Source organism: Oculina patagonica, chromosome 6 (assembly GCF_052425735.1).
Source record: "Oculina patagonica isolate OP01 chromosome 6, crgOcupat, whole genome shotgun sequence".
Classification (NCBI taxonomy): Eukaryota; Metazoa; Cnidaria; class Anthozoa; order Scleractinia; family Oculinidae; genus Oculina; species Oculina patagonica.
In genome coordinates this window covers 32,524,014-32,551,696 of record NC_135763.1, presented here as the reverse complement: position 1 = coordinate 32,551,696, position 27,683 = coordinate 32,524,014, and the positions used below count along the sequence as shown (strand labels likewise).

At 38.1% G+C, this 27,683-nt stretch overlaps 2 protein-coding genes across 2 annotated transcripts in view; one reads left to right on the top strand and one right to left on the bottom strand.

The window, feature by feature from the left end:
• The window catches only part of LOC144656640 (uncharacterized), a 29,463-nt gene extending 8,116 nt beyond the window's left edge, over positions 1–21,347 (top strand). The window contains exons 5-16 of the mRNA XM_078516888.1: positions 486–696; positions 8,315–8,680; positions 9,294–9,407; positions 10,104–10,279; positions 11,260–11,344; positions 13,969–14,100; positions 14,540–14,656; positions 16,496–16,618; positions 18,208–18,330; positions 20,142–20,276; positions 20,625–20,750; positions 21,192–21,347. Of these exons, the coding sequence (XP_078373014.1) occupies positions 486–696; positions 8,315–8,680; positions 9,294–9,407; positions 10,104–10,279; positions 11,260–11,344; positions 13,969–14,100; positions 14,540–14,656; positions 16,496–16,618; positions 18,208–18,330; positions 20,142–20,276; positions 20,625–20,750; positions 21,192–21,328 (1,845 nt within the window). The 3' untranslated portion in view covers positions 21,329–21,347. The remainder of the gene's footprint in view (positions 1–485; positions 697–8,314; positions 8,681–9,293; positions 9,408–10,103; positions 10,280–11,259; positions 11,345–13,968; positions 14,101–14,539; positions 14,657–16,495; positions 16,619–18,207; positions 18,331–20,141; positions 20,277–20,624; positions 20,751–21,191) is intronic.
• A 450-nt stretch (positions 21,348–21,797) lies between these two features.
• LOC144656648 (uncharacterized) lies at positions 21,798–27,209 on the bottom strand. The gene is made up of 4 exons (XM_078516895.1): positions 26,755–27,209; positions 25,539–26,162; positions 23,609–23,881; positions 21,798–22,788 (listed from the first exon to the last, which is right to left on the bottom strand). The coding sequence occupies exons 1-4, from the start codon at positions 26,873–26,875 to the stop codon at positions 22,562–22,564; spliced, it is 1,245 nt and encodes a 414-aa protein (XP_078373021.1). The 5' UTR covers positions 26,876–27,209; the 3' UTR covers positions 21,798–22,561.
• Positions 27,210–27,683: the final 474 nt, after the last annotated feature.

The window sequence follows — 27,683 nt, the reverse complement described above, 5'->3', positions numbered from 1 at the left end:
CCTGCACATCTTTTGTTTTGCGCTCATACACTATGCATGAATTACGTAATCGCAGTGTTTTTATTGGTTAGTTGCATGAACCCACGTAACCACCTATTGCATTTTGTCAGGTTTTGTGCAGGGTCAACCCCCAAAACAGCGAACAAAAACATACAACAAAGAACTTTGCCGGGTTTCCTAACCATTTCCCTCTATTAACTATGCAGTATATGACATCACGGGAAAATTTATAAATGAGCGAGAAAAGGGCATTTATTTCTGTTAATAAACTACCTTATTATAGGAAATTAACGATACATGTTATTAACGCGAATTTCAAAAACACGATTACTATAAGCATTTAACCAGAACTTTCCTTAAATTCGCGTTAATTTTATTACGCGTCAATTTTGTTCGCGTTGTTAAAATGCCTCGTTATATTCCTATAATAAGGTAAACCATTTACCAGTGAAGTATATTCGCTAATAAACTCGTTTACATTTCAGGTTATTCCAGCCATCAAGCCTCTTAAAACAGAGCTAAAAGTTGACGCATGTGTTCTCGTTCCGGCGGGAAAAGATTTTGAAAAGGGCCGATTCTTTTCAGGCCGTGTACATGAAGTGAAGGGTGATCAGTATGTCGTTGAGCAGTTTTGGATCGCGAAGAAGCACTCTTACGGAATACACGAGTTATACGTTGTGTTCGGCGCTTGGTGCAGTAAGTGTTGCACTGGAATTTTTTGAGATTTTATTTCTGTGTTTACAGCTAATTCGAGAAGGGTTGTCGGAAAAAAGCACAGGAGCGCACGCGACAAGGCCGAAAGGTGGTCTGGGTATTCACTTGAATTTTGCATATTGGCCTAAAGTTGTATTTTTGCACGTGACGATTTTTTTCCTCTCAGGATGCCTTTTTCTAAAGCTTTAAATGCAGTATTGAAAATTCTTTTAAAGCTCAGCGTGGCTAAAAGTACCTTGTTTCAACATTCTGAAAAGCAAGAAAACATGCAAATTTGCGTTTGACATATTATTAGTATTCAGCACGTGCAGTAGCTTTCTACTTCTACCCATTCTACCTTTCGGTCTTGTCTTGTGCGCTTTGTGCTTTTAGTGACAACCTTTCTCGAATAAGCTGTATTCTTGTCACCTTCCATAAAGCCGTCGCAGTGATTTTCTGCCAAGAATGATGTGCCTGTTCCGTATAGGTATTATAAGTCGCTAAGTTTCCCCTTAAACAATATGCTAATCGTACTGATAAGAGATAATCCCCTTGGGGACTCGGCAATAAGCAATTCTTCAACGGCATTTCGTCAGAAGGTACTACTAAGAGATCATCCATGGAGGGTAAAGAGGCAGTGTCAAAGGTGATTCTCTCCAAAACATCTCTGCTATGGTACTAAGACTTATAAAGTGTGTAATACGTTAGTTGGCTTGGTGGCTTGATTACAACGTTATACTGCCCCAAAAATGTTTTCATACGATAAAATTACAGTTATAGCCCTGATTTCGTTTATGTTCTCATGTCGAGGTAATCCTAAAACATCCCCGTATAGCATATCCATATTAGCGTATTTACTCGAATAAGCACCGCGGCGCTTATTAATTTTTTCTACGCCTCAAGTGCGGCGCTTATTAAACATTTGGACGCCAAAAAGGATCTAATCTTTTACAGTAATTGAAAATAGCGTCTCTTCATAGTCGATATCCGTCTCTTTCTGAGGAGAGAAGTAGCACTAGCTGTACTGTCCTGGCAAAGATCGCGGCCATTCATTCATTCATTCATTCATTCATTCATTCATTCATTCATTCATTCATTCATTCATTCATTCATTCATTCATTCATTCATTCATTCATTCATTCATTCATTCATTCATTCATTCATTCATTCTATACTTAACACCGGTAAATTTCCTACCGATTGGAATATTGGGGTGATAAGACCCATCTACAAAAAGAAGGGCGATAAACGCTCGCCAGCCAACTACAGGGGAATTACTCTAACAAGTTGTTTAGGAAAATTATTCACCTCAATTTTACAATCAAGATTAAATAAATTCATCGAAACTCACAACATTCTCAACCCAGATCAATTTGGATTTAGACCAAATGCGAGAACAACAGATAGTCTTTTTATTTTGCAACAACTCATTCATAAGTACACTAAACAACATAAGAAGCTTTATGTTGGTTTTATTGATTATGAGAAAGCTTTTGATAGCGTATGGCAGTCTGGGTTGATTTATAAGTTGCAACGTTACGGTATCAAAGGCAAATTCCTAAATGTCATTAAGTCCATGTATTCTTCGATTAAGAGTTGTGTTCGCATAAATAAAAACACAACAACGGATCTGTTTTCATGCAATAAAGGCATAAGGCAAGGTGATGGATTAAGTCCAGTTCTGTTTTCTTTGTTTATGAATGATTTACCAGATTACTTTAGAGTCAACAAATGCAAAGGGGTAGTATTAAACAATCAATTACTTAATTGCCTAATGTACGCAGATGATCTATTAGTATTAAGCGATTCTCCAGAAGGATTGCAACAATCACTTGACGTTATTCATAAGCACGCTCAAGAATGGAAGCTAAAAGTAAACACCAAAAAATCAAACATCATTGTATTTAGTGGTAACGGTCAGAACAAACACAAAAAAGATTTTAAATACGACAATGAAACTTTAAATATTGTCGACAAACAAACATATCTAGGCATAGAAATGACATCTTCTGGTCGTTACACCTATGCAAGAGAAATAATTAGCAATAAGGCTACCAAAGTTATTTCCATCATTAAACGATTTCTATCCAACATTGATTCATCAACAATTGTGATACGAAATAAACTTTTTGATGCTTTAGTTAAACCCATACTTTTGTATGGTTGTGAAATATGGGGACCCGAACTTTTATCATACAAAACACATTTCGATAAAAGTACAATTGAACAAGTTCACATCCGGTTTTGCAAACAAGCATTAAATGTACCATGGTATGCAGAAAACGTAGCATGTAGAGCAGAACTAGGTCGATACCCTTTAGCAATAGACATTAAAGCATCTATCTTATGCTATTTTCAAAGATTAGAACATAAGATAACCAATCCCATATTAAATCATGCATTTCTTTACGCCAAAAAACATACTAAATCTGTTAGTTTATTAAATGATGATGAAGCATTAGGAATTCTCTCCGATAATGACACATCAGCCCCACAACTTTCAACGAATTCTTGCTCTAAAATTAAACATAGATTAAGAAAAAATTATTTCCAAAATTGGTCAAAGGTCCGAAATTGCGCGTCAGTTAGCTCTAGAGAAAAATTCACTCACAAAGAAGTTAAAAAAGATTACCAATTAGAAGAGTATCTCACTACAGTTAAAAATCCAGCGCATCGAATAAAAATAACTAAACTAAGATTAGGGGTACATTCCCTACGCATACAGACTGGAAAATATGAAAATGCAGGAGCATCCATACCAGTTGAAGAAAGAAAGTGCTTGGTATGTAAGGAAAACCACATAGAGGACGAACAGCATTTTTTAATGTATTGCAAAGGGTATAATGATATTAGAAAAGAGCTTCATTCAATCGTGTCACAAACTGATCTTCGCTTTGTAGATTTAACTGATCATGAAAAAATAAAGTACCTTCTTAAACTAGATAATTATGCTACCTCTAGAATCATAGCTAAATATATCTTCCTAATGTTTCAAAAAAGAAAAGAAGTTTTAAATTGAAAGTTATATCAATAAATAGTTGTATAAGTAATAGTCCAATAATTACCGTAAACGTTTGCATTGTAATTTCATTGTTTGTTATTAAGTAATTTGTTAGCATAGTTGCTATAACACCTTTATTGTAACTAGACCAATACCTCCCTTTGGAGTGTAAGGCACAATAAAGATTTACTGTTACTGTTACTGTTACTGTTACTATTCATTCATTCATTCATTCATTCATTCATTCATAACACGTTCCAAAATCAAAGGGGATATTCCAAAGTTAAAGAAATTCAGCTAGTATTTGCTAATTGTTAGTGTTTTCGGAGGAAATTAGCAAATCCGTTTGAAATTTCATAAAACAGTGTCATTTTAGCCGGATAAAAACTGCTTTCGGCTAAAATAACCGTAATTAATCAATTCTTAGAGAGCTTAAAAGTTTTTCCTTCAACGACTGAATTTTGGTCTCAGAAATTTCCGAGTCCATTTCCCATTTATGAAAGTGGCATCGGAAAATTCAGAAACCATTTTTATTTGCTACGATTTAAGATATTACGAAACATGAATCCCGTGGTTTTGGAAATTTCTGAAGCCATTTCAAATTGCTTGCAGCTTGAAATCAAACTGCCAATGCTGACACAATAAAGTGGCTTCAGAAATTTCCGAGTCTATTTTAAATGACGTATGCATGGATTTGGAAATTTCCGAGACCATTTCGTACATACATTGGTATCCAAATATATCAGTAAACGCTTTTCATACTATTTTCAGTTTTTCCAAAATCAGTAATTTCGCCAAAGACTAGAAAAGACGGACATCGATTTTTAAAGGTTTTTTCACAAATTGTCCGCGAAAATTTGTGGGGTGACTCACGGACAGGCGTTCTAAAAAAATACTTGATACACAGCAGTCAGAAATTCTTTTTAAAGTACGCCGAGGCTGTGAGAATTCGATTGTCCACTACAAAACCAAAATATTAATATTTAGAACCTAATGAGAGTTAAATGAGATATTTTCGTGAAAATTCTATGAGAATTTTAGACTGCTGGGTATCTAGTTTTTTAAAAATACATCCAGGCTGCTGGATATTTTAGTCGGGTTCAAATAAAAGTCACAATTTGAATAAACACCGGCAACCAGGTCGTTTATTCCAGAGCCCGGCTTTAATCGAGAAAATACGTCATACGTTGGTACAAAAGAATAAGGGAAATAACAGACATTTGCAAAAATGGGCTCCGCTCCCGGCTCCGCTCAAGACCAGCTAACGTTTATTCGAAAATTAATCAAACATGAATCAAGCCGTGGTAAGTTTTATTTCATTTAAAATTAGAATAGAGTTAATTAAGATATCTTTTCGCTTCGTTTACATTCACGTAGACATCCAGCAGACTGGCAAGGACTCAACAAATATATTCACTAATCGAGAAACGATTCCAACTTCTAAAGCGCGTCGAAACGTTAATTATTTCTTCATCACCACAACGAGCGGAATATCAGAACTCATTTCACTTACTTGCAAACCATTCTCTATAAACTACCTTACGGGGGTTTGTCTCTCAATCTTCTGCATGTTCTAACGGGTAAACAGCCGTTAAATCAATAATCCTAGCATGTAATCGTCCTTCCATACTTTTACAGACATCCTTTCCTTGAGCAGTATACAACTTCTAAATCGTTACATGTCTTTTGACTGTTTTGAACCGTTTTGGCGGATCTCTACATGTCCGTTTAACCACAAGACCGTCACCTCCCATTACAGGCATCAAAGGAATGCCATGGTTAACCGATGGGTTTAGATTTGCCGGATATGCAAATGTATTTCGTTTTTTGACGAACCTCGATTTGGTCTGGTTTTACAGTTAGCAGCAAGAAAGGTACTGAGGATATCGAAAGTATATCAAAATTAAGTTGTGTCGTTGTGATTAAAAGTGTGCTAGATTGGAAATGCCCCCGATGATATTATTCAAAAATCTCCCAACTGGCCATAATAAAAGCATGTGTAATCTGTGCGGTAAAACGGAAATACCAGGCATTTCCCCCTGTTGTGTTGCGTGAGTCGCACTGTGTATTGATGTGTAGCTGTTGTTCAAAGGCACTAACGGGCGGTTCAACCGATCAGAGTTAAAAACTTCTACACTGAACTGGCTTAACCGATGAAAAGCCTTTAGAATAAAGGAGACAGCGAGTTGCAGCGGACTCGGTTCAGTCCTTCCATCTGCAGGTAAAATAATTTACTTTGCTTAGTTTTGAAAGAGCCGAATACCGGCAAAATAGTTACAACACGAGGTCGCAAATGCATCATGTAACGCTACTTTTATTATTTGGTTGATGTACGTCCTAATTTGCACCATTTTCGTAATGTTAGTAAAAGCTAAGTGGCAGCCTAAAAATAAATGTAAGTCTATAGATTTCAAGGTTTGTTAGTACATTAGAATCCAGCGGAAACTAGCGGGGCCAATATTTTGTGTGGTACTTATACTTCAAAATTTTAATCTTGAATTACTCCAAACCTGCGAGCAGCTAGCCTGCGAATACAGCCGCCTCTCATCTCTCCCGCTACTCTTTATTTGCGTTTCGCACGTACTATCGGGAACGGTGAAAGGCGACTCTATTCGCAGGCTAGCGAGATAGTCAGCTTATGAACTATATCCTTAAAAGATTTCCAACCGAAATGGGGTTATCTCACATGAAAAATGTGCAACGTGGTGGTGTCATGTTTATCAACCATTTGAAAGTCGTGTTATTGTTTTCGCGGTTTGTGTTGCAAAAAAACTAATACAATCCTTTGTGTTGGGCCAGCGAAGCTGAGATTTTTCTTTAATGTGGAAGATTCGTCGTAAAAGGAGAAAACAACAAAATATATTTTTTATAAATATATTTTATATCAATGTAGTTGTTCTCGGTTCTGTCACAGCTTTGAAGAATTCGTTGCCCTCGGTCTTCAGTAGTTCACATTTATGATGATATCATCAGTAACTGACGCGACTGAAACTGAGAAAGCTAGAAAATGGTGCATGGGTGTTTTGATAAACTCTTTATTAAAGTGAGTAATTGATTGCATCTTTTCGGATTTTTTGTAGGAATACACAGGGTGCTATATATCAGAACCGAGACCCAGCTAGTATTGTCGCGTGTTGCTGAGGTAGACAACGACGACCTCATGGGATCTGTTAAAAACGATGCATTCGAATTCGTTTTCGTACGCATATCAAAAACTGCAAAAACGTATCAGTTATTGGCAGGATAGTCCAAGTCAATGGTGACGTGTGTATTCTTGCTTCAGTATTGGAAAGGGAATTTGAGGAAAGAATGGCATGCAGCCCGGATATATAACTTAAGCGGATAAAAACATTTCGGAAGATAAACTGGCCAGTTTTTTTTTTTTTTTTTTTCAAGTTCTTGTTAAATTTAAACTGGGCAACCAAACAGTTCGATCAGCGACGTACAAGTAAAGGATGTTTAGTTTTGATAGAAGTCTTTTAATTGGCAAGACAATGTTAAACAGTTGTAGAACAATGGACGTTTAACTTGAAATATGTAAAGAAAATATTTTTTTATTATTCTAAAAATACACACAGTGGACCTTTCTTTCGTTTTATTCCGTGGAATTGAATATGAAAAATGGTTATCAAAGCAGTAAAACAATTGATTTTTCAATAGTGTCATTGTGCTACGTGGGCAAAGAGGTGAATTTTCCCAAATTATTTAAGTAATCCATAAGTAAAATGCATGGTTTAAGAAATTTCTGGACCCATTCTTCCAAATGGCTTCAGAAATTTCCGAAACCACTTTATTCATATTATGGAATGGCTTCAGAAAATTCCAAAACCACTCTATGCTTTTCTCTATTTACGCCGGACCAATAGTGGTTTCAGAATTTTCCGAAACCAATTCTGCTGGACGTCTTTCGTAAATGTTTTAGACTATTGTAGCAAAATCGATTCAGAAATTTCCGAAACCATTTAGTGGTATGTTTCTGTTTCGGAAATTTCTGAAACTATTTATGTTAAGGTTTCGGAAATTTCTGAAACCATCCCAAGAGCCGGCAAATTCCTCTCGGTTTAATATACTTTTAGCCTTCTCGACCAGCTCTATGTAATGTCGTGCGGTTTTGAGACGGCTAAAAATGCCTTCCGCTGAAAACACATACATATAGCATTATTTTAGCTGACTTAAGTCAGCTGAAAAGGCATTTAAATTTGTCTTCTAGCCCGAACGTCTAAAAACGGTAAAGAAGGAGGAAAACTGGACGAATTTCCGACTTAAAAGAAATAGACTTTTTCGGCAAGAAACCGCTCATTTTATCCCAAAAGTAACTGAGCCGGAAAAAATAACAATAAAGGGCCACAAATCAGCTGAATTTTCAGAAGAAATTCAGCTAAAATAACCCCAAATGGGCATTTTCAGCTGAATTTTAAACTTTAGAATATCCCCTTTGATTTTGGAACGTGTTTCATTCATTCATTCATTCATTCATTCATTCATTCATTCATTGGGACCATGGCGCTTATTCGGGGGCGGCGCTTACTTTTTTTGTACCAAATGCAGTGCTTATTCGAGGGTGGCGCTTATTCGGGGCAGACGCTTATTAGAATAAATATGGTACATTTTTTTTGAAGAGAAAATCGACTTCACCGCCAGAGTTACTCACCTGCACGGATCCAACTCTACATTGTGTCTTGGGAACATTGTCCGCGTGGACTCGAAGCTTGTCTTTCAAACTAGAACAAGCACTAATCCGATTCTGACCCGTATTTCCTACAACATTGAGGAACATCGACCTCCAGTAAGCGATTATGTCAGCAGTGAGCCAGTTGTACGATCGGAGGTTACTCTCGGCAAGACAGTGCTGTACTATGCAAATGATTATGACTGCAGCCTTTTAAATGGAACAGTTACTGATTATGATGAGCAACACAACATTTTTACGATCGATGGAAAGGAGAAGAAGGGAAGAAGCGACGTTCGGTATTCTACAAGAAGCGGTATCGAGTCATTATGTACCCACATATATATAATTAGTGTAATTATATGATGAAGTTTAATTATGCATGGAAAGTTACTACATTTAGAGAGGAAGCTGCATCAGCTCTTGCTGGTTTTCATGCAAGTCCTATATCCACGTCGAATTGGAATTTGGATTTGGAATTGGAATGCTGGTTTTTCGAGAGAAAACCGGAGAACCCGGCAAAAAACCCTCGAAGTAAGGACGAGAACCAGCATCAAACTTAAACTCCATATTCTGCGTCTGGAAATCGAACCTGGGCCATATTAGTGGGAGCCGAACGCTTTCACCACTGCTCCATCCCTACTCCCCATGAAATGTTAACACTGTTCCTGGGCTGATTGGTGGTAATTGACGAAACAGTCATCCCACGAACGTGAGTTGGCTCTAATCATCTCAGTATCAAGCAAGCGTGAATAGCATACAAATTGTGTTATTGTATTTGCCATTTGCCCAAATAGGGAGGGGGGTGGGGGGGGGGGGGGGTTAGATTGGGGACCAGGGCGAGCCGAAGGTCCAAATGGTCGAGAATATTATTCCCTCTTTTTATTAAAGAGAGTTAAAACTTTCTATTTTCTTTTGCATATAAACAGGCTTAGAACAATGTGGTAAAAGTGAGAAACACTGTCATGACAGCAGAATTCCTTACAAAGTAAATCGGAGGAAATGTCCCAACTTAAAAACATGGAATGGCAAAGAATGTATTGGTATGTATTTTGCAAAGCTTTCGTTACATAAAGAAATATTGACTATATGTGCCTGTAGTGAAAGCTTTCAATGTTAAAACAAATAAAACATGATGACAATTATGGTCCAGGTTGCAATTGGAAAAGGTACATTTATCTATCGTTTAAAATAGAATGATTATCCTCATCAATGTTTCAGAAGGAGCAATAAAAACCATAAGATTATACAAGCATACCTTATTGGTTAATTTCGCAATTTTGGCGAGTCAGTATTTCGCGGGGTTTTATTTTTGCAAAATCAATAGGCAAATATGAAAAAGGGCATTAAATTTCGTGATTTAAGCGTTATCAATTTTATTTAACTTCTAAAAAAGTCTGAACTTTTTAAAATTTCTAGATTAACTGGAACAAGCAAATTACAACGTCAGTGGATGCGCATTGACTCATTACGTAGTTCGCGGCAATGTTTCTAAACATCATCTGATTATTGCAAATCTTATACAATCGTCATGTTAATCATTTTTTTCAGTAATTTGAATTTTATTTATGGGCATTATATTTTGCCAGAATTTTTATTCGCAGGTCTTTAATTTCGTGATTGTTTTACAATAGCGAAAAACGCGAAATTCAAGACCCGCGAAATTAAGTACCAATAAGGTAATTTGCGCATATTTTCACGTCCATGCTACTGCTAACTGTTTGTGATTTTTTTTATAGATGAAGATGAATGTAACAACGGTTTTGCAGCTTGTGGATTAAACGGAACCTGTAAAAACACCCCAGGATTTTACAAGTGCTTATGCCCCAAGGGTTTCGAGAATTCTAATAATATTAATCCCCGCACGGAGAAATGCCAGGATATCGACGAGTGCAAGGAGGAAAAATGTCACAAAATGTCATGCAACACAAACTTTCTTCAATATTTTCAGGTTATCAGTGCCATACCTGACCGGTTACGGTTGAAAGCGAGACAACTAGAGTCGTTTAATAAACAGTTCTTCACAAGTAATGACCATCTTTTCCATTTTAACAGTAATTTCACTTTCAACCTTGATAAAGCCAAATCAAGAGACTTCTACAATCTCTTCATTGATAAAATTCACACCGGAGGTCCGACCGGTCCCAAAAGATGGAGTGAAACACTTTCTTTAAATGATGAACATTGGGCAAAGATATTTAAATTAACACGAAAACTTTGCAAGGAGACGAAACTAAAAGAATTTCAATTTAAATTGATTCATAGAATCGTTGTGACAAAGAAAGAACTATTCAAATACGGTATTAAAACAGACGATAGATGCTGCTTTTGTGGGGAAAAGGACTCAATCAACCACACTTTTATTCACTGCTCTTTTACGAAATCATTCATACAAAAAGTCATTCTGTGGTTTAATACAACGTACAATTTACAGATCTCTCCAACAATAGAGCAACTTTTATTTGGAATTACCTCTAACTTATATGAGAAAAGTATGACCAACAAATTCAATTACTTTACACTACTTATGCGCTATTATATCTATAATTGTAAATTAAATAATAAGCCTATTGTCCTCCATGACTTTGTGAATGCTGCACAACAAAGAGAACTAATTGAAAACACCGTTAATAACTCAGAAACCAATAGAGGGTAAAATATCTCATCTCTCCTTAACGTGTAAGGAGTTATATTGTAAGTAACAAAAAAGAGGAAGAAGATTGTCACCGTAGCTGACTAAGTAACTAAGTAACTAAGTAACTGTACATAGAGTAGTTAAGAAAAGTAGGGTAATTTGTAGTTTGTGTTTAAGTCTGCGTAGTATTGTAAGTAATTGTATTGTTGTGTGTTATTAATAAAAAAAAAAAAAAAAAAAAAAAAAAAAAATGTCACAAAGATGCTAACTGTCAGAACACCCATGGGAGCTTTTCATGTTTCTGCAAAAGAGAATATACAGGAGATGGAAGGAAAGAATGCAAACGTAAGCTTTGTTTAGCCTGTGTACAGCCGTCCCGCTCCCCTCGAAAAAATCGGGGAGGGATCGTCTGTGTTATGGCGTCCTTAATCGTGTTCCGCGGAGGGTGGTTTCCCCGGAATGTGTGGGAAATGATCTGATTGGCCCTTACATAAAAACCATTCATAATTGCATTTAATTTATGCGGGTGATAGCTTGTGGCGTTCCAAATTATTTCAGCGTGCGGCGAGCATTCGAACTTTACAACCTTTTCCCTCCCCGATTTTTTTGAGGGGAGCGGGACGGCTGTACACAGGCTAGCTTTGTTCAGTCACTGTTAAATGATCTTTTCTTCATCAGTAGACAGACTCGAGACTGCCGTGTTTCATTGGAAATCAGCAAATCTGATTGGCTCTCACATTGTTTTCTATTTAACAATTAGACGGCAAGCTCGAGGTTTCTTTCGCCTGATAGTTCATCTACATCTCCATCTACATTTTATACATTTTGTTAGGTCGGTAAAAATCTAAAGATATCACACCAACCGTTAAAAACTAAACTGAATGTTAAAAATATTAAAACTAAAATTTTAAAACTAGAATGTTAAAAATGTTAAAAACTAAATAAAACTAATACAATAAAATATTTAAAACTATTAACTAACTAACTTAGTTGGCGAGGAAACTCTCGCCAACTATCAAGGTCGAAAGAAACAAAGAGCAAGCCGTCTTACTATTTCAGCATAACACAGAGACCGATCTAGTCAACAAAAAGTTCAGTAAAAGTAGTTTATTTGTGTTTTTTTTTGTGATTTCCGCATTTTTTTGCGCGTGCTCCCAGAGCACTCTATTTTGCAATTAGACCGCGCTTACGTAGCCAATCAGATTGCGCGTTTCCCTAACAGTCGGTCACTCGGTTATGCTAATCGCTGATAGAACACGATCGCGTACGTTCATGAATGTTGGCTTAAAATACATAAAATTGTAACTTTTCGACTGCAATTCTTTAGAATGTTTAATAAACAACCAAACTATGCGCCCTATTTTTCTATGAGCGATAGTCAACCCGGGGTGCGCCTCGTTGATTATTCGCTTTCAGAAACGAACGCGGGTCAAATACACAGTACATTAACCTTCTTAATCCAAAAACTAACCAAAAAAAGGAATAATACACTTAACTTTAAAAAAAATGGACGAAAAATTCTCACGAAATGCTTGAAGATACCCCATCTATGGTTTTGTTGTTTCCAATTTACGAGCGATCGAAGACAAATCTGATCAAAACTGAGCTTTATTTTTTTAATATAACACGATACTGATTAGTCCAGTCCCTGAACTCTCTCTTCCGCGCGCCCTTTATAGGGGTGGAACCCAGGTGTGCAAAGAGAGAGTCCAGGATAACTTGCATGCGCATGCTCAGAACAAACCAATCAGAAGCGAGGAGTGTGGCCTCACTTGCTTGGGACGCGCGCTCGGTTAAAAATGCTCGCTCCTGGACTCTCTCTCTTCGCGCGCCTGGGTTCAGCCCCTATAAAGGGCGCTCGGAAGAGAGAGTTCAGGGACTGGACTAGATACTGATAATTCTTCTTAGCATTGGCTGGCTGAAATTAAAATTATTTGTTTTGTTTTTCAGACTTAATTTAGTCCTTTCTTCACAGTCGTTATTGTATGTAATCGTTTCATTACTTCATTTGGTTTACTCTTTTCGTTTTCTTTTCTTTTCTTTTCTTTTATTTTATTTTTTTAATTTATTTATTGACACACAAAGGACACTACTTACTTAACAAATATATACACTACTTACGATGCTAATTACAAGACATTACTTATTACATTATTTAATATACATTTTCTTTTTAAATAATAATATCGCAATAACACGCCTTACAATACCTACTATAACAAATAGCGCTCTTACAAAAAATATAACATTATATTACTATTACATTTTAAAGTTACAATCTATTTACAAAGTTCAATTTTTTACTACTAACTCTAATACTAATTGTATGTATTTTATTTTACTATGAAACGGAAAATAAATAAATAAATAAATAAATAAATAGATTGCGGCACAACCTCTGGGCAGGGTGCGGGGTAACTTGGGGGAACTCAGGCACAAAGTGTTGTCCATTTTGCTTTGAATTTCGTCAAACTATTATTTTTAACAGCGATTGTGCGTTCATAGAGAATCTTTTGATTGAGTAAGAGAAGGAAGATATCTAGATTCGGATATGCTGAATTCAACCAGGACAGAAAAATGTGATACTTGGCGATGATGAGGAAATGATTCAGGGCATAAAAATTACTTAAATCTGGTTTATAACCGTAAAAAATATCTGTGTCAATTAAGGTGATACTTTCTGAACGTTTTTCATTCCACCATGCAATAACTTTTTTCCAGAATAATTGTACCGTCGGACACTCATACAGCAAATGAGGTAAAGTTTCGTATGAAGAGCTACAACGATCACAACTGGGAGAACTTTTCAATTTCATTTTGTAAAGTCTGTTATTAGTGGGTAGAATGTTATGTATGACCTTGTATTGGAAACATCTGAGTTTATTTTCTATTGTAACTTTGAATGGCAATTCATAAATGGCTTTAGCAGGAAGACGTTTTTCTATAAGCTTCGTTTTCTTTTATTTCAGCTTCGAAGGAATGTCTCAAAGAACTTCCTAACTGTGACTTTACAAAAGCAACGTGTCATAAGGATGAAAACGACATCTACAGCTGTCGGTGCAAACCTGGTTACAGTGAAAACGGCGCACAGCGCTGCACTGGTAGGCATTTATCTATGTTACCAAAGTCCCTCCCTCCCTGCCTTTCTCTCCTTCCTTCCTTCCTTCCTTCTTTCCTTCCTTCCTTCCTTCCTTCCTTCCTTCCTTCCTTCCTTCCTTCCTTCCTTCCTTCCTTCCTTCCTTTCGTCTTTCCCTTCTGCCATCCTTACCAAAATTTAGTAAGAATATTAAGTTGTAAACTCTTTTTGAGGTGTCCGATGTCGAGACAAATTAGCAGTGGTGAAAGCATTGCGTCAAAATGTACGAAACGTTGGTTGACTTACTATCAGTTTTGGATATTAAGCTCGTTTATAAGATTTTAACAACTGAAGGTAAATGCTTTTAGGAACGAAAATTTTTGCAAGATTTTACTGACTAATTTCATTGTAAGTGATGTTCATAATAGCCACTGAGCTAACAATATAATGCTTTTTATTTCTAGACATTAATGAATGCAGTACTGATTTGTGCTCTAAAGATGCTGACTGCTTCAACACGGACGGATCATTTTCATGTAGTTGCAAGACAGGCTTCCAAGGAAATGGTTTTAACTGTTCGGGCATGTAGTTATATTTTGCCATTGAATGTTCCAGCTATATATACTAGTTATGCAACGCTTTCGAGTGGTATACCATGGAATATCTCACGAGTCACTTGTATTTTCTCGGTATACACACGAGCCTTAAGGTAGATTTCCACTGTCGCGTTTTTGCTGACGCACGTTAACGTACGTAAAAATTGTAAACGGACGTAAAACGCGCGCGATTACGTGCGTCGAATTTACGTTGTCCAATTTCCAATGCCACGTTTTTTTCTTGGTATTTACGTACGTTTCACGCACGTATACGCACATAGCAATCGCGAGTGTTTTCAAAAAAGTTGAACTGAGATCAACTTTTTCCGCGGCTGACTGCGGTTACGCAGCGATTTACCCAATCATACTTTTGGATTTTGTCACATGACACCACTTGCCATGTGAAAAACCATTTTGTTTTAAATCGACGTCGATTTACATGGGAAAACATTCAGATGTAGAAGCACTTCTTATCGAGAAAGCCCGAACATTTACAGCAATAATCTATAGAACTGACTACAGAACCAAATTACACGAACGCAGTAGTGAAAGAAAACGCCTGGCCTCAGGTCACGTAGGCTTTGAACCGGCAATCCGGGAAGGTCGCCTCAAATCTGTTTTTTTTACTTGATGGTCTCTTTCGGAAGTATTTGTAAAATGCCTCTTGGTCATATTCACGCATTTCTTTTACAAGCGTGTAGTACAAATTGTTTTCATGGCAGCCATGTTGGAAGAGTCAAACAACAAGATATTTGCATAAAAATGTTAATGATTTTTTTCCCCAAAGGAAAAACAATTTTTTGTTTCACTCCTCCAATATGGCCTCCAATAACACACTCTATTCACCAACTTGATAATTCAGGATGACGGGCATTTACGTACGTTCAACGCACGTATAAAAGAAACGCTTTTTATTACTTTTTACGCGACAGTGGAAATTTGCCTACGTATCGTTTTTTACGCACGTTTTACGTACGTAAATATTTACGTGTCAGTGGAAATCCACCTTTAGGCGAGTGTGTATACGAAGAAAATACAAGTGACAAGTGGGATATTCCATAGTATACCACTCGAAAGTGTTGTGTAACTATTTTATACCGCCGCAATATAAATAATACCATGCCATAGAAAATACGATTACTAAATTTCATCGAGAATAAGATCGCAGCGCACGATGGGAAGGTTGGGTTGAATACCGTCGAATATACAACGGCTTTCCTGTATTCTGATTGGCTGTATTTTCTATGGCATGGTATAAATATTGCTATACCGTATGTTCCGCCTCCCCCCTCAAACCAATAAAGGGTAAGTCAGCCTGGAGCTAAGAAAATTCCTTTTCGTAAAAGCCTTAAGGCCACCTCTCTAACTCCTTCTTTTCCTCCCTCCCTCTCTTACCTTTCCTCCTTCGCCTCCCATGGTTATCCCCCTAGTGGAGAGCCTGCTCACAAGCAGAGGCCTGAGGGGGGCTTATATCGGAGGGAGCTTATAATAGGATGTATTTTTTTGTGTCTAGGTAGATGGGCCTAGGGCTTTCCACAAGTTGCTCGAGATTTCTCAAAAAGTTGCTCAAAAGTTGCTACAAAAATGCAAAAAATTGCTTCTGATAATAAAAGTTACTCGAAAGTTGCTCAAAAAATCCAAAACGCTGCTTCTAATCGAGAGAATTGGTCTAAATATATGCTAATTTCGCTTTGAGTGTTAGATTTTCTAAGCAGTCTTCTGCAAGTTTACAGCAAACGAAGTATCTAAATAACATATTAGGGAGGCAATTTCTCTGTATAAATGTTCTTTATGTCCTTTGAACACATTCTGTTCTATGTGTAGAGGTGGACGAGTGCAGGAATGAAGCTGCATGCGCTAAAAAAGCCAAGTGTACAAATACCAGAGGCTCATACAGGTGCATGTGCAATAAAGGTTACAATGGAAACCCTTACAATGTGTGCAACGGTAAGATGGCTTGCGACGGTAAAAAAATGGCTAGAAATAAATAGGACAAGAGCTCACAGGAAGCTTATATGTCATTAATCTCTCTTTTAGGGTGAAGTGTTTATATGCAATTGTTTGAGTTGGTTTACATCGCGTTTTTTAAACTACTTCCGTTTATAACAATAGAGGACGAGTTCCGCGCGCAACGAATACAAGCATGCCACGATATTTGTTTTCGACTTTCCACTATTTTAAAAGAAAAATCTATACTGTTACAGCACAGAATAATTAAAAGGTGTATGATAAAAGCTGATAAATATCTCACTTGATTTCTGTACAGTTTTACTGTTCTAGGACTTTTGACATGTTTAAAAAACAATTAAAAATGATCCCATATTTATATATTGCTTTTGTAGCATGCAGCTAGTGTAAATCAATCTATTGTTAACGGACAAGGTTTTCATTCCCTGTATCATATTATGTAAGATGGCCTTGGTTGTAGGCGCGGGAAAATGATGCCAAGCTACGAGGATATCTAAATAAAAACGAAAAAAACTTTTGAAATACAGTCAACTCTCTCTAAGACGGAAACCTTCGGGACCGGCCGCAACTGTCCGTCTTAGAGAGGTGCGCTCTGTAGAGAGTCGAGGTAACATGACACGAGTAATTTTGAGATAATAAAGCTAAACTTTTGCACAATTCAACAAACCTTTGCTTACTGCAACAAGACTAAAATAATAAAAGGACCGTATTTGCTTGTTAAAGCAAAAATTGAGAGCTTCTACAAACTGTAATACTGTAAGTAGAAAACGACCTTTTTAGGGCCTCTTTACATGAAAGCCGAGTTGAGCTTCATCCCGGGATGAATTTCGTCCCGGGATGAAAAAAAATTCATTTTACATGAGCGTGTTCATCCCGGGATGCTGGGACGTAAGTCGTCCCGCCCGAGTAGAATTCATCTCGCCCGTGCTTACATTACTTTATATTTCATCCCGGAAAGACTGTTTACATGACGTTTCTCGTCACGTTTCATCCCGGGATGACATTTCAACTCGGTGTTTCATCCCGGGATGAAATCGTCCCGGGATGAGTTCATCCCGGGACGAAATCATGTATCATAATGTAAACAGCAACAAGAAAATGACCAGACACCGAGATGAATTCATCCCGGGACGAAAGTCATCCCGGGACGAAAACTCTCATGTAAAGAGGCCCTTAGTGTCCATACACGTAGGCAGAGAAGTAATCCGTTAAATCGTCATTGTTTGTGGTTAGTAAGCTTGGTATACACGTACCCTTAAGGGCGCTGACTAACTTTGCTTTAGGTCGATACGAAGTTTGGAAGTATTTTCACTGATAAAACATGATAAATAACACTCCTCGAGTGCCCGTTAATGATTCCAAAGTGTCCGTTGTCCGTCGTAGAGAAGTGTCCGTCTTATAGGAAGTTTGGTCACGGTAAAATGACTGAAAAACGGCATGGACCCTTACCAGGTGTCCGTCTTATGGAGAAGAGAGAGTTGACTGTATCTCAATTGGGTTAAAAATACAACGTTTTAAATTTGAAACTTTTCTCAATTTTGTTTCTACTTTGTTTCGATTTTTCGCAGACGTGGATGAATGCAAGTTTATGAATTGTGGTTATGGACAGAATTGCACCAACACTCCAGGGTCTTATGACTGCTCCTGCGCTAAAGGTTTCCGTCCTGATGTTAAAACTGGATTGTGTAAAGGTTTGTTGGCCGGGGGGGGGGGGGGGTACTCGAAAAAGTTTTGTACGGGGAGGCTCCTGCCGGAGATCTAACCCCTTACCCTTTTATATACCATTTTGATTGAAAAGGTACCTTTTTGTATACCTTTTATTGCTAAAAGGCACCCCTTTCATATACCTACACGACATCACATTTACATTTACCTAAAACGGGAAGTTTTCTTGTCATTTTTATGTAGCGCTTAATAAATCAAGACGATACAGCAAAAAGTTGCGTCTGCTCGAAATATTTGATGTAAAGATTAAGGCCTTGTAAAATATCATTATGGCAGATTTCCCTACCCTTTTTTATATACCTAAACTTCTAAAATCCCTACCCTTTTATATACCTGGAGCCTGAAAAAGGTACCCCTTTCGGGCAGAGCCTCCCCGTATAGGCCATTATAGGGGTTTGTTGTGGGAGTTGATGAGTACACTAAGTTGTTAGCATTACGCACGGCCTGTTATAACCCCGCGGTGTGACAGTCTCCTTAATTAGATTATTCCGGGAAAACAACTAACGCAGTTAATAACTAAAGGGTATTAATTGTTCAGCTAATGAGCTGGGCTTCGGTATGAACAATTTAAAAATAAGTAAAATATGCTGTCGTAAACTAAGTTCTTACACCTACATTTGGAAGTAAATCTTATTTGCGAACTCTGTGTATACATACCCTTCCCCGGTAGGCCTTTCTAGATTATGCTAGTAAAACTGGCATTTAATGCTACTAGAAATTCTCTCATAAAACCAAAAAAATGCTAAAATAATGCCTGATTTGTTTAAAAAATGCCACTTGAATTCCAAACAAAACGTACAACCTCTTACATTATATGCTCATATCAACAACAGGTGATACTTAATAATTGTTTCTTTATAAAACGTGGGTCAGAATTAAAACTTTTCCAGCCAACAGCAACTAAACAGTCATATTTGAGGCACTACCATGGTCTGTCTTGCAAGTTCGTGGCCGACGCCATCTTGGCTGAGCAAGAGAAAGAGTTACCCGCTGACCACCCATACCTTTTGTTCCGTTGGTGTACACAAACAAGTAACACAAACAAGTACACAAGTAACACAACGCACAAACAAGTAACACAACGCACAAACAGTCAAATTAAGCAATAAAAATTGTGAAACTTTAGGATTATTTATTTCCTTCTGAGTTCTGAGTGCTGAAATCTGGATCACAGTCATGAAAAATGACAGAAAATACTAGCAATTCTTTTTCAAGAAAAAACGAAAAAAAAATGCTCGTTTTCCCAAAAAAAATGCCGAAAAAACGCTAGCATAATCGAGAAAGGCCTATTGCCCGGACCTTTCTTATTCTCGGATTTTGAGGCAAGAATTTGGGCAAACATCTCATACTCCCTGGAGCGTGTTCCGTTACTTCCATGCGTTTTCCTAATCATCCAACTGTCATTTTTAAGCTTCTTTATAAGGTAAACGTAAAGTCTAAATCGTCGGTACCCATTTATACACCTGGGCCGAGAGAGGCACTATGAGAGCAAAGTGTCTTGCCCAAGAACACAACACAGTGACCCTGGCCAGGGTTCGAACCGAACCCAGACTGCTCGATCCAGAGTCCGGCGCGCTAACCATTAAGCCACTGCACCTCTCATGGTCCTATGTAAACGTAGCCTAAAATTCATTAAGTCCTACATCAATCTTTCCAAAAGTCCTTTCCGATATTATATGTTGGTTTCGTAAAACGTCTACTTGCTCCGAGTCAAGCGGCTTTCATTATTTTCATTAACCATGAATCGTCATGCTTGCTCTCTTAATTTTTTTTCCAGATATTGATGAATGTGCGACCATCAGCTCTCCGTGTGGAACGTACAATTTCCTGTCGTGCGAGAATAAAGCTGGGACTTATTATTGCCGGTGCAAAATGGGCTACAAATTCAACATAAAAGAAAGAAAATGCGAAGGTAATTTCAAGATGAAACGTTAAAGTGTAAGAAGAAGAGTTTGATTTTGATATCGCAGAAGACGTCAAACTCGTGGGCTCGTGAAGAACAGTCAACTTCACCATATACCCTTGAATTCCCCCTTTAAGACCCTGGGAAAATGTATTCGACGTCATTAATCCCTGAGGTCACCTGTCAGCAGAAAAGAACTTGGTACTTCTAGTAGGCTGATTACTTCTTCCCACCCTCCCTTCCCGTGTTGGTTTTCCTAGATGAGCCTTCACCAGGCTAAGTTACTAAGCCCTAAAAAGTCTCAAAAGTACTTAAGGACAGATGCCAACGTATAAAAATGTTATTGTTTTGTTAAAGATATCAACGAGTGCAAAGAGAAGTCCGCGTGTGCAGATCACGCGAAATGCACGAACGCTGAAGGAAGCTACAGCTGCATCTGTGCTAAGGGATACTCGGGTGATGGGTTAAACTTCTGCGAACATGGTAAGATTCTAAATAAAGATCATCCCTTTCAGTGCCAATCTCAAAATAGCAATTTCTCGATCACTGAAGATACATTACTGTGCATAATATGTTAGTTTGGTAGTACATCAATACTAAATAGTTGACATCTGCACGTGGTATAAAATCCGCCATGCTGGAGGGCAAGCTCCGCTCTGACACATTCAAAACAAAGGAAAGTCAAGAATGAAGTCCATTTGTTTTGGATGTCCCAGCGCGGCCGTAGTAGCTTGCCCTCCAGCGAGATTTTGTTTTGTTAGCTGCAAATGGCTCTTCAGTCAAGAAATAGGAGATAAACATGAAGATGCGAAAATTTTAAGAAATTAGAAGCTGTTGGAAACGAATATTTGGCGAAATATTTTGACTGGCAAAGGCGGTTTGACTCTGATAAGAGGGTAACTTGGTAATTTTTTTCTCTTGCAGCGCATAAATCATCAACTAACAAGGCTGTCATTGCTTGGAATCTCTTGTTTGCTACTCTTTCAACGGTACTGGTGTTAGTTACTTTGAATACACAACAAAAGCGTTTATTTTTCTATCCGTTTCTCACAAGTATCTAGCTGAACAACCCGCTTATCAATAAAGCATTTTCCCAAACTTTCTCAAACTTTCTTAGTGTTATATGAGTTTGAAGTGTAAGTATCATCAAACAATCAGGTCCCGTCCACGCTAATATGTTTTGTATTGATCCATTTTATCGTCGAATCACTTTCACCTATCGTCCAACAAACTGATACGATCGAAACTTCAACGTTTTCGAAAGCCTTTGTTTTTGCTGTCCACTTGATACTAACTAGATAACTACTTTGACATTTCATATAAAGAAATTTTATTTCCAAAAAAGTTCAACGAAAAAATTACTTCTAGAGAAAATTATGAAGAACCGTTCGGTAGGTGTGACACAATCAATCAATCAATCAATCAATCAATCAATCAATCAATCAATCAATCAATCAATCAATCAATCAATCAATCAATCAATCAATCAACCAACCAATCAATCAATCAATCAATCAATCAATCAATCAATCAATCAATCAATCAATTTATTAAAGTCATGACGCGGGATGAGGTTGCCCTCTCTATCCGAGCCAGAGGCTCATGAAAAAACCGCATGACAATAATTAAATTATATTATAAAACAATGGGAACTAGTATAAGTAAAATATAATAAAAATAATAAAAAATTAAAGATAGCTAGATAACAATATCTTATGAGTAAAAATGTTAAAATGTAAAAATGCTTTAACCCATCCACACTAATTGTTACACCCAGGATTAAAATCTAGAAAAATGATATCGAATAATGTCCGGCGTGGTTCTATTTGTTTGTCGGGACTCGCCTACAGTCCTAACGTGCAAAGTAAAGATGTTGAGGATACGGCGTTTGAAGAGCAGATATTGACGTATCAGTGTGGAAGGAACCCAAATTTGTGGCCACTGTCATATCTGCATCTGTCATGATGTCCTGCAGATTCACTTGGTAAATATGAATATCAGATTTTTAAGGGGCTAAATGTGGTTTACATCTTTGCTACAGGCATAAAGGCCATGTTACGGGATGCAATTTTACTTGCAACGCAACAAACGTCGTTTTTTCCAAGATTTAAAAAACACTGTTTGGCGATTTTCCTAGATTTTGAGACTAGTTTTATTGATCTCAAATGAAACTTTTAAGTCGCATTTCAAATTAAAGAGGGTCCTGAAAGTGAAGGTATAATCCCATTCCCAGCCTAATTTTTAAAAATCCCATTCCCCAGGATATTTTGTTGGCATTGTCGAGAGTTAGATCCCTACTTAGTATTTGCTTGATCATGCCCCGCCTCTAAGAAATTTAGGGGCCGTAGGTCCCGCACCTCCCAGGGGTTTTTAGTTTTCTTCTGGTTTCCTTTGTTATCTCCCTGCACCGCTCGCCAAGGGTCTAGGGGACTTCCGGTAGAAATGCGAGGGTACATTCGTTTGAAAGCTTCGAAAGCCTTGATGTAGTGCCATTCATCGCCACATTTCCAATCATCGGCTCCTGAAGAGAAATAACTGAATGTTAAACATTTGTTGTAGCCGGTTTGAAAGTTGTTCGAGTCCTGAGGATAGAGCGGTTTTCAGTTCAGTAAAACCAAAACCAAGGTAATCACTCTGGCCAATCACAAAGGACACAGAAAAACCAGTGAACCAATCAAAATTCGAGGCAAGTACATGTATAGCTGGCACGAAGCACGGAAAAACGTGCGGGAGCAAGTCACGATTGGTTTTAGATTCACCTCTGATTGGTTGAGAAAGTGGCGCGAGTTTTTTTTTTTATACCAATCACTAATCGTGGAAATGCAAACCAAAGTAAATGCGAATTGCTTTCGACACGCAAGTGAAAACCGCAGTGCTTACCGAATTGAATATTTTTGTGCGCTTCGGTGGCACTGATCAGAAATGTTTGGTCGAGCCATGGTCAGTAGTTATGTTGGCCAGATTGGTCGAGTTAAAATAACCATGGCGAGACCAGACAAATCTAATGTGTCTTCGATGGGAACGAAAAAAAGGTACGATTTGGTATACGTATTAAACGTACCCAAACTGAATCAGCTTAAGATCTGGCATTATCAGCTCAGTGACATGATATCGCAGAAAATCAAGATAATAGAAAAGGCTTTTTGATTGGCTTATCCATATATCGATATTTGGGTATGGTAAGGTTATGAACAGTACCGGCTAGTGGCAGTTCAAAGTGGAAGAAAATGTATATCAACCGGCAAAGTGACTCGTGCAAGTTTAGACAATTGCTTGACATAGCTTGTAGCGATGTTTACTCGCATTAAAAGCCTGACACCTTCTAAAGCTTTAGTTATCACCTTCAAATAATTTGTCCACTGTTTCTCTTCCTATCTTTTCTGGAACTCCATCTTTGTAATATTTGATCTTCATTCCTTGACCGCCATACTCAGCTATCACCGGATCATCGTGTGGATCAGTGTCTTCGTGTTTAGCTTTCGTGTTTAGCGTTTTGTCAGCTGACTCTGGATCATCGTCTGGTCCTCTGTCTTTGTGTTTAGCCCCCGAATTTATGAGTTCTGTGAACCTTTTCATTGCGCCTAGGGCCTCCCGGCGTTCATATTCGAAGTTATCTGGAAACGAAACAACATCACGCTACAAATAGGCTTTCTGCCGGTAAGGGTCGCGTCACCCTGCGAGCAGAGCCCATTCTTTTCCACTGAATAGATATACTTGAGAAGAAAGGGCTCTGCAAGAATCGTGTAAAATCTCTGTTGAGCATGCGCGAGGTCCACGCGATGCTTGCGCGTTTAACTTGCGCGGCTTGCGCGAGGAGGACTTAATTAATCTCGGCATGCGCGCACGGAATGGCGTGATGGATCGCACACGACAGCGTGATCAAAGTGTTTCTTTTACAAGAGCATCTGAATTCCTTCAGTAAAAACACGTCAAGTACAGCTCGAGGTATTATTAGTGAATTTATGGAAGAGATGTGCGATTTTAACAGTGAAATATCTTCTTGGTTTGCGGAAAAACCGAGATCTTAAATGATCCAAAAGCTGTACGCGCACACAAACGGTAGCAGATGGCGAGAACATTCGTCAGCTCTAGTGCTTTCGAGAGCGTACTGTGGCCTCTGTCTTGACCGTCAGTTTCTCCAAAAAATTTATGCCCGCGCAGCAAAACCGGTTTAATCCGGGCTGACCAGCCCAAACTTTGGGGCTGCGGCGACTTCAAAGAATAACACGATTTATGCAGAGCTTCTTTCTACTTCCCAAATCTCAACCGAAGAGAAGTTAAAAGAGGCTCTGCTCGCAGGGTGAGGTCGAGTGACCTCTTTTTAATAAATATCATGGGCTACGACGTTAAGAAAACCTGGCAGTAATAAAAAGGCATGTTGAATTGGCATGAATATATTGTGCTAGTAAATTCAGGAAAAGTTGCATCACATTATACCCAAAAGTTGCTTTAAAGTTGCTCAAATATCAAAAAGTTGCCACCAAAATTTAGAAAAGTTGCTTGCTCTCTAGAGTTATTTCCATTTTTCTAGTCTGAAATTTCATCTGATTGCGATGCCATGAGTGACTCGCACTTCAGCAAATACCAAGATGGCCGGCGGTAGGCTCTATCTTGCAGCAAATAACCGCTGGATTTAAACGGCCGTTAGATAGATAGCCGCTGTCCAGATTTCGTGGGCGTAAAGCAAGTGTTATTTTATTTCCATTTTATTGCATATCCTTAGTTTTAATAAATTCAGTTTTGATAAAACCAGTTTTAACAAAATCCTTCGAAATAAAACGACTTTTTATGGTTTGGATCGGTTTTATATCAATTTGTTGCTCAAAAGTTGCCAAGGAAGGCAAAAGTTGCCCTAGGTTGCTGGTACTACAAAAAGTTGCTCAAAACGCTAAAAGATGCTCAAAAGTTGCCGAGCAAGGCTCCTGGCATTTGGAGCGAGGTTTAATGGTGGTTTAAGAGTTTCAAAAATTTGGAGCAGTCACTCGATTAAAGCTAATTTAGGCGTTACTCAGACCCATAGCCAGGAAAGGGACGCACGGTCGCACAAAATCTAAAAACAAAAACAAAAAAACGGTAACCGTTAACTGAATTATTAAAACTAGTATTCAATTATTAGGGACGAATTTTACAGGAAAATGGCGTATCACTTTCCGACGAAGCAATTGGCGGGAACTTATTCATACCAAGATTACTCTCCGTGACCGAATAATATAGCGTGAATTTTAGCAAAGCGTTTATCTATATTCTTATTTGACACTGTTCATTACTCACTGTGCATGAGAATGTTGTCTTTTACAAAGCAGTGCTTGCACACCACCACCACTGTTCCACAAACAACAAGCGCGACAAGCACGATCCACGCCCAGACGTGCGAATAGCTCTTCTCTTCTTTAATTTTCTTCTCCATTTCGTTTATTTCAAGCTCGCTTGTTTCATTGCCGTTAGAAGGAAACGGTCCTAGCTTGGCACAGAGGTAATAATCTTCTTCCAGGAACGCCACAATCAGCCAAACAGCCGGCCCGACGCAAGCTTTCAGTAGACTTGGAATTAGTCGAGCAATGACGTCGCCTCGTCGATGGTATCGTCTTATGTACCGCCTCGAAGTAAGCTTCCAAATTTCGCCGATTACCAGCACGTTTACGAAGAACAGGATCGCAATTGGGCCGAACAGGAAAGTGTAGCCATACAGACGGTAGTTATTCTCAGGGCAGTTGAATGCTTTGGCGTTCAGGAGATGCTCAAGACCGCCCGTGGCAGCTGCTACCAAGAGGTTTCGGCAAGTTACAGAGTTGTTTCGAATCAGACTGATGGCTTTAAGACCTTTGAACTTGGATGTTTTTTCTCCAAGTTTTAGACCATTATTCCGAAGCCACTTGAATATTTTCCATCCTTTCTCTGTTTAGAAAATGCACAAGTTCATGAATATAATACTAGAATCTCAAAGCAACTACATAGAACTTATACCAGAACAAATTACGGAAAGTTATTCGACAAGAAACAAAATAATTGGCTTTTGGAATACAATACCTTTGTTCATCAAACACTCATCGTTTTTAAAAAAAAATATTTATAAAGAAAACGAAACAACATATTCCGGGAAAATTTTATCCTTAGCAGCGATAGCTCAGTAAAAAATAAAAACAAAACAAAAAAAAATTACTTAATATTGTACAGGTATTAGATCTTACTACTGTAATCTTACTACCTGACAGATACAAATCCAATGTATTTTTAAAAGTTGTTACTTAAGGGGGACTACTTTGTAAAAGCCCGTGAGGGTTTCTTTTATAGTCCACCTCCCTTATTAATGTATTTTATTATACATTGTAGTCACTAGCTGTCTTCTCATTGGATAAGAGCCTACGGCTAATTCTGGGAATCCTCGCAACCCGCGCAACCTACAGATTAGTGAATAATCTGCTAGCAGATTATTCACTATTCTGTAGTTTGTAATCTGAAGAACGGTTTTTGCTTTTCGGATCACTACCTTGGTTTTCAGGTTCTTTGCTTGTTGCAGACTCTGTGTCGCTTGCTCGCTCGCTCGCTGGCTTGCTTGGCTCTTCAGTCGTTATATGTTGAAGTTCCAGACCATCTTTGTTGGTAGACATGACATAGAGTTCTATGGGCAGCCTAAGACGTACTTTGTCTTTAGCAAGTCTGTTATTCTGATATTATGGAAGAGACATTGGTTGTTGGTTGCTTATATATGTCAACCGTCTGTTGCTATTTAAATAACTTCCTTAATTTCGGAGTATAGTAATTGTTTACGATTGATTTAGAAAACACGCGTGATCTTAGCCTAGCCATCTACTGTTTCAATCAACACTTAGGTTTATAGTCACGAATGCTGATAACGGCATTAGCGTGAGTTTACGTTCTGTAACAAAACGATCAACTTTGGGGGCAGCTGTTTCACCAAGTTAATAAACCCTTTCAAGTCCGTTGTCGAAGTAGTTGTCTCGTATATTGACATAAAACATCATTAAACATTTGTTAAAATTGTACCATTGTATAACAGACAACTGAAAGCAAGGCTGATCGTACTACGTGAAAAGTTGACTTTGCGAGACACCACCACGACTAGAACCGCTAAGTATCAATGCCGAAATCAACGTGAGTCAGTAATACGGAAGAATTTGTGAAAATTCGGTTTGTTACACCTCTACAGGCATATAAGCCTATGCTGTTTGACTTTGGTCCATGTAAAGATACCCTGTTTAAGACAAAAATGGGTGAAATATATACCCCGTTCAAGACAAAAAAGCCTGAAAACCATACCCTATCGGGCCGCACGTCCCCGTTAAGCCCTAATAAGGGAGTGCCCCCCCCGGGGCCCGCTCGAAGAGCCAACGCAAATAAATTGCCCATTAACCCATACACTGTATCAAGTTCCGTACTTTGAACTCACTTGTCCCC

What these genes read in the sequence shown, in the direction of transcription:
- LOC144656648 (XM_078516895.1), bottom strand. Translation starts at nt 26,875, where the DNA reads ATGTCTACCAACAAAGATGGTCTGGAACTTCAACATATAACGACTGAA. An exon ending in CAAAGAACCTGAAAACCAAG is followed by an intron (nt 26,163 to 26,754) that starts GTAGTGATCCGA and finishes TTTTCTAAACAG; the next exon opens with AGAAAGGATGGAAAATATTC. An exon ending in AGTGGACAAATTATTTGAAG is followed by an intron (nt 22,789 to 23,608) that starts GTGATAACTAAA and finishes ATTTCTCTTCAG; the next exon opens with GAGCCGATGATTGGAAATGT.